Source organism: Corylus avellana, chromosome ca10, assembly GCF_901000735.1.
Source record: "Corylus avellana chromosome ca10, CavTom2PMs-1.0".
Classification (NCBI taxonomy): Eukaryota; Viridiplantae; Streptophyta; class Magnoliopsida; order Fagales; family Betulaceae; genus Corylus; species Corylus avellana.
The window spans coordinates 18,501,288-18,506,877 of NC_081550.1; the positions used below are offsets into that span (position 1 = coordinate 18,501,288).

At 38.9% G+C, this 5,590-nt stretch overlaps 1 protein-coding gene across 1 annotated transcript; it reads right to left on the reverse strand.

The window, feature by feature from the left end:
* Positions 1 to 618: 618 nt before the first annotated feature.
* Positions 619 to 3,421, reverse strand: LOC132162757 (scarecrow-like protein 34). Its single transcript, XM_059572982.1, has one exon. The coding sequence runs from the start codon at positions 3,097 to 3,099 to the stop codon at positions 919 to 921; it is 2,181 nt and encodes a 726-aa protein (XP_059428965.1). The 5' UTR covers positions 3,100 to 3,421; the 3' UTR covers positions 619 to 918.
* Positions 3,422 to 5,590: the final 2,169 nt, after the last annotated feature.

The window sequence follows — 5,590 nt, forward strand, 5'->3', positions numbered from 1 at the left end:
AATTAAAAAGTGAATGGTCAATTTCTCTGATGGTACAAGACTACTGGGAAAGCTTTATGAATTTTAATGCAGATGCCAACCTTGTTGCAATTAGGTATGAGCTCTTTTATCTTTTTGTTATTTGTATCTCTTCACCTTTGCAGATTATCACCATAAATAGTTAGACATAATCTCCGACTCATAATTCATTTCTTTTTTGGTGTGTGTTTGTTCTTACCGGCATCACTCACCCTTTCAGACAAAATTATGAACTTGTGCAGTTTTACTTCTCTGGGCAATTGTACCTCCACCAGCAAACTCTTGTTTTTTCAAACTCTAAGGCTCTTCAACGTTCTGCAGCAAATTAAGTTGGAGTTCTTAAAGCCTTGGAGACAAGTGTATCCATAGAAAGGAATCATGAATCGGGGGTTATGCGGTTGCGGATATTAGCTGTTTTTTAGCGATTAATAACCGCCCCACTTCTTAGTTGTTCGGATTTGGTATAAAAGGCCTACAAGTAGAATTGCAAAGATACTCAGAACCTTAGAACCAGTTGTGTTTTCTTGAAGGTCAAGCAGTCCTCAGAAACAGCTCATTTTGACATTTACATCCAATTTCCATTCAATTCTACTACTCAATTCCATAAATTCCAAGATCATTCAAAACATTACAATACAAAACTTTAAGTTCATTACAGAATCTGGAACATGATACCCGCAATACAAAGTTTACTTCTCTACTTGTTGGTTTAACAAAATTGTGATCCCTAAGCTGAATCATGATATTATATAAACACCCTTAGAAAGTTTAAGAAGATGAGCATACAAGATACGTTTATAATCTACCTGCACGTACAGAAGAGGAAAAAAAAAAATGGAAATTGAACAAAAACAATAGTTCGTGCAGTACCTAAGGTATCCTTGCCGGCCCTGCCCACAATTATGAGTTTCCACAAATATCCTCATTCGGCACCCAGCAAGAGGAAGCATAGACAATTCGGCCCTTCCATCCCTGAAGCATCCAGTGGTTGTCTTCATCAAGTACAAAATCTTTGTGGTAGCATTTCATCATCTTAGACTTGAACAAGGTCATCACCTCTTGGTCCAATGGGAGCTGCCTGAAGCCAGCCCTTATAGTCCGTACCTGCCACTGCTTGTAAGTCTCGGGCCTCTCAACCCTTTGTAAGCCCTCACATGCTAAAACATTCATAGCCTCCCTCCCAAGGAACTCTCTCTCAAACATCAATCTCTCTTTGTTCTCACGGACACGGGGTAAAGTAACATCAAATATGTCATACAATGCAGAGAAGTGGTACAGTGCTTCTCGGAACCTTGTGACAAAGAAGGGGGAACCGTAGGATCCATTAATAATAGAATGAACAAATATATTGGGGTTTATCCTCCTGATTAAATTCAAAACGGTATCCCGTGGACTGGTCTCTTCAACTGTCTCATCCAGTATGTTCTTAAACCGGTACCAACAGTTCACAACAAGCACCTCATTCCTATCAATCTTGAGGTCCTCAATTTGGATAGTCTCCCAGTTCTGTGATGCAAGAGCATGGTACTCAAAAGGAACATCAAACCGCTCACAATACTTAGCCAAACGACGACCAGTCTCCTCAATACTCTCAGTTGGACGGAATCCGGGTTGTGGAATTTCTATCCCTGTAATACGTAGCTTGGGAGGTCCTCCAACTCTTTTTGAAAGCATATGGATCAGAAGTGGCCAATGGAAACCATATTCGACACCAAAGTCTATAATATGAAGACGTGTTGCTTTCTCTGCTACTTTATTAATCATTTTGTTAGCAAAGAATAGTGAGATCCTCCTGAAAGGGATGGCAGAAAGAGGAACGTTGTAAGCTTTCAAATTTTCAAAAGCTGAGATCCTTTTGGAAATTAAGGAACTATAAAAAATTTGAGTTCCAGTGCCAGTGCCAGCCAAGCGTGCCTCGAGGCCATTAGCAAAGAAATGGGCCAACCTCTGAGACCCATCACCATAAGGGGAAGAATGCTGCCTAATCTGCTTCAGTAACTCATTTGCAGTTTTAATGTCACCTGTTGATACAGCTTGCGCACATTGAATCAAAAGAGTCCTCAAATCAACTGTTTCCTTCTTTTTGCCCTGTTTCTTAGCACGGCTCTTCCCACCACTAACTCCTTGCGGCTGCGCATTTGGCTGTGAGGCCTTGCTTGCTTCATTTTGCACGGTTTCATTGTTATTGTTATCGTGTAGTAGAGAAATAGCTTCGGTGGAAACCAACAACTTATCAAACATTTCTGTCAATTCACTCTCTTCCACATAAACCGCATACTTCTTATTACTCTTCCCTTCTTCTACCTCTATATCTTCCCTCTCATGATTCTTCCTTACCCTCAACCCATCCGGTGAATTCTCTCTACCCTTCTCCCCCTTGATTTCCACCTTTCGATCTTCTCCCTTCCAGTCAGGTGATACCATGCTAGTCCCCAAATCAACAACCAACTGATTACCCCTAGGAAGGAACTTAGTAGCTTCCTCTAACCCTCCCCTAAATTGCAACACAGATTCACTATCAATAAAAATGTTCTCAGCCAAAAGCTCCATGCCATCACCGATGTTAGTCACGCTGTTCGATTGATTGGCTAAAAACTGTGATCCATTACTGGGCTGCAAATTGAGGGAAGAAGGGGATTTCTGACCGAGAGCATCATAGAAGGATTTCTCAGTGACTTGGAGACCCAAAGGGTCGTAAAACAGGCTAGGCTTGTCCTTTATGTTCTCTTCCATAAGTATCTGGCCTATGTACTTGAGAACCGTTTCCGAGAACTCAGTGTCGTCCGAGGACGAGTCTACCCCCGGACTCGTACCCACAGACGGTGTGCTCATGCTATAGCCAGCGGACGTAGCATATGGCTCTGCTGCTGGGGCCACAGTCATCGGCGGTGCGAAATCAGTGTAGCCCATGTCAGGTGGAAGCGATGAACTTTCAAGGAAGCTAAAATCAGGGGAGGGCAAATTGAATGTGTACTCGTTTAAAAGATCTGGGTATTGATTGGAATTGGGTGAAAAGGCATGGTCATCAGCTACCAAGACATTGTTTATGGAATCAGGCAACCCAGAAAACTTAGGATCCATAACTATTTATAATATGCCGAATCCCAGAACAAATAAACACTGAACTACCCAAACCATATCAAAGACTAGGATATATCTATAAGATAGATGTGAACAAGCTAAAGGCAAAAGAAAAGGTTTAAAGTTGAAGAACCTCAGACATCCATCGGTTTCTCCGCGAGAAGCAAACACGTTTATCTGAGAAATAGCAGAGAATTCTCAGACGCGGAACAGCAAGATGGAGCCGAAGAAATTGATGAGATTACAGAGAGCGGCCCTCAGCTCTGACCGAGACAATTCTGGGGACGTTCGGGAAGTTTCGAAGACGCTGTGCATGAAGACTTAAAAAGGAGTCAAACTCCAATCCTGAGAGGCATTGATACATTTTCAATGTTTTGAATCGTCAACTGACTCAACCGCTCACCTTGGAATCATTGTTTGCTGCCTTGAAGCTCAAGACTAATACTATTCAAATAAAAAATTACTATAAAATAAATTTTTTTGTTTTATACAAAATACTCGCATCAATTAAATTTACTACAATTTCAAGCCACTTCATTTCCCAAGTCCAATGCCAAACATAGCCAATGTTCTGTTTGGCATTCCACTCACTTTTCCTTTCTTTTTTTTATTAATAAAAAGTATTAACTTCTTTTTTTCACATTAACAAACAGCTAACTGAATTTCTAATTTTAAATATAGTGATTTAAAAATGTAATTTTTTTAAATGGAATTAAGGGTTTAATAAAATTATAGTTTGACTATTAAAATTATGTGTTTTTTATCTATGATTTGAAAACACGTATTTTTCTATGTTTTCAAATCTCACTTTTTTTAAAAAATGCACTACCAAATGATAGATTTTCTATAATTTGGTTTAAAATCACTTCTTTTATTTTTTTTGATTGTGAGATCGTAGTGCCAAATACATTCTAACATTTTTCCTTCTTTTTTTTTTTTTTTTTTTTTTCTTTCTTTCCAAAACAAAAATATTAACAAACAACTTTAAAAAAGGCCAAAAACATAAAAAAATAAAAAATTAATAAAAAATTAACAAAACAAGCTACACTCATGGACTTAGTATCCCATGAAAAGAAAGAGACACAACTTATAATTAAAAAGTGAATGGTCAGCTTTTCTCATGGTACAAAATTACTGGGAAAGTTTTATGAATTTTAATGCAGATGCCAACCTTGTTGCAATTAGGTATGAGCTTTTTTATCTTTTTGTTATTTTTATCTCTTCACCTCTGCAGATTATCACCATAAATAGTTAGACATAATCTCCAACTCATTATTTTTTTCTTTTTTGGTGTGTGTGTTTGTTCTCACCGGCATCACTCACCCTTTCAGACAAAATTATGAACTTGTGCAGTTTTACTACTCTGGGCAATCGTACCTCTACCAGCAAACTCTTGTTTTTTCAAACTCTAAGGCTCTTCAACGTTCTGCAGCAAATTAAGTTGGAGTTCTTAAAGCCTTGGAGACAAGTGTATCCATAGAAAGGAATCATGAATCGGGGGTTATGCGGTTGCGGTTATTAGCGGTTTTTTAGCGATTAATAACCGCCCCACTTCTTAGTTGTTCGGATTTGGTATAAAAGGCCTACAAGTAGAATTGCAAAGATACTCAGAACCTTAGAACCAGTTGTGTTTTCTTGAAGGTCAAGCAGTCCTCAGAAACAGCTCATTTTGACATTTACATCCAATTTCCATTCAATTCTACTACTCAATTCCATAAATTCCAAGATCATTCAAAACATTACAATACAAAACTTTAAGTTCATTACAGAATCTGGAACATGATACCCGCAATACAAAGTTTACTTCTCTACTTGTTGGTTTAACAAAATTGTGATCCCTAAGCTGAATCATGATATTATATAAACACCCTTAGAAAGTTTAAGAAGATGAGCATACAAGATACGTTTATAATCTACCTGCACGTACAGAAGAGGAAAAAAAAAAATGGAAATTGAACAAAAACAATAGTTCGTGCAGTACCTAAGGTATCCTTGCCGGCCCTGCCCACAATTATGAGTTTCCACAAATATCCTCATTCGGCACCCAGCAAGAGGAAGCATAGACAATTCGGCCCTTCCATCCCTGAAGCATCCAGTGGTTGTCTTCATCAAGTACAAAATCTTTGTGGTAGCATTTCATCATCTTAGACTTGAACAAGGTCATCACCTCTTGGTCCAATGGGAGCTGCCTGAAGCCAGCCCTTATAGTCCGTACCTGCCACTGCTTGTAAGTCTCGGGCCTCTCAACCCTTTGTAAGCCCTCACATGCTAAAACATTCATAGCCTCCCTCCCAAGGAACTCTCTCTCAAACATCAATCTCTCTTTGTTCACACGGACACGGGGTAAAGTAACATCAAATATGTCATACAATGCAGAGAAGTGGTACAGTGCTTCTCGGAACCTTGTGACAAAGAAGGGGGAACCGTAGGATCCATTAATAATAGAATGAACAAATATATTGGGGTTTATCCTCCTGATTAAATTCAAAAC

What these genes read in the sequence shown, in the direction of transcription:
- LOC132162757 (XM_059572982.1), bottom strand. Translation starts at nt 3,099, where the DNA reads ATGGATCCTAAGTTTTCTGGGTTGCCTGATTCCATAAACAATGTCTTG.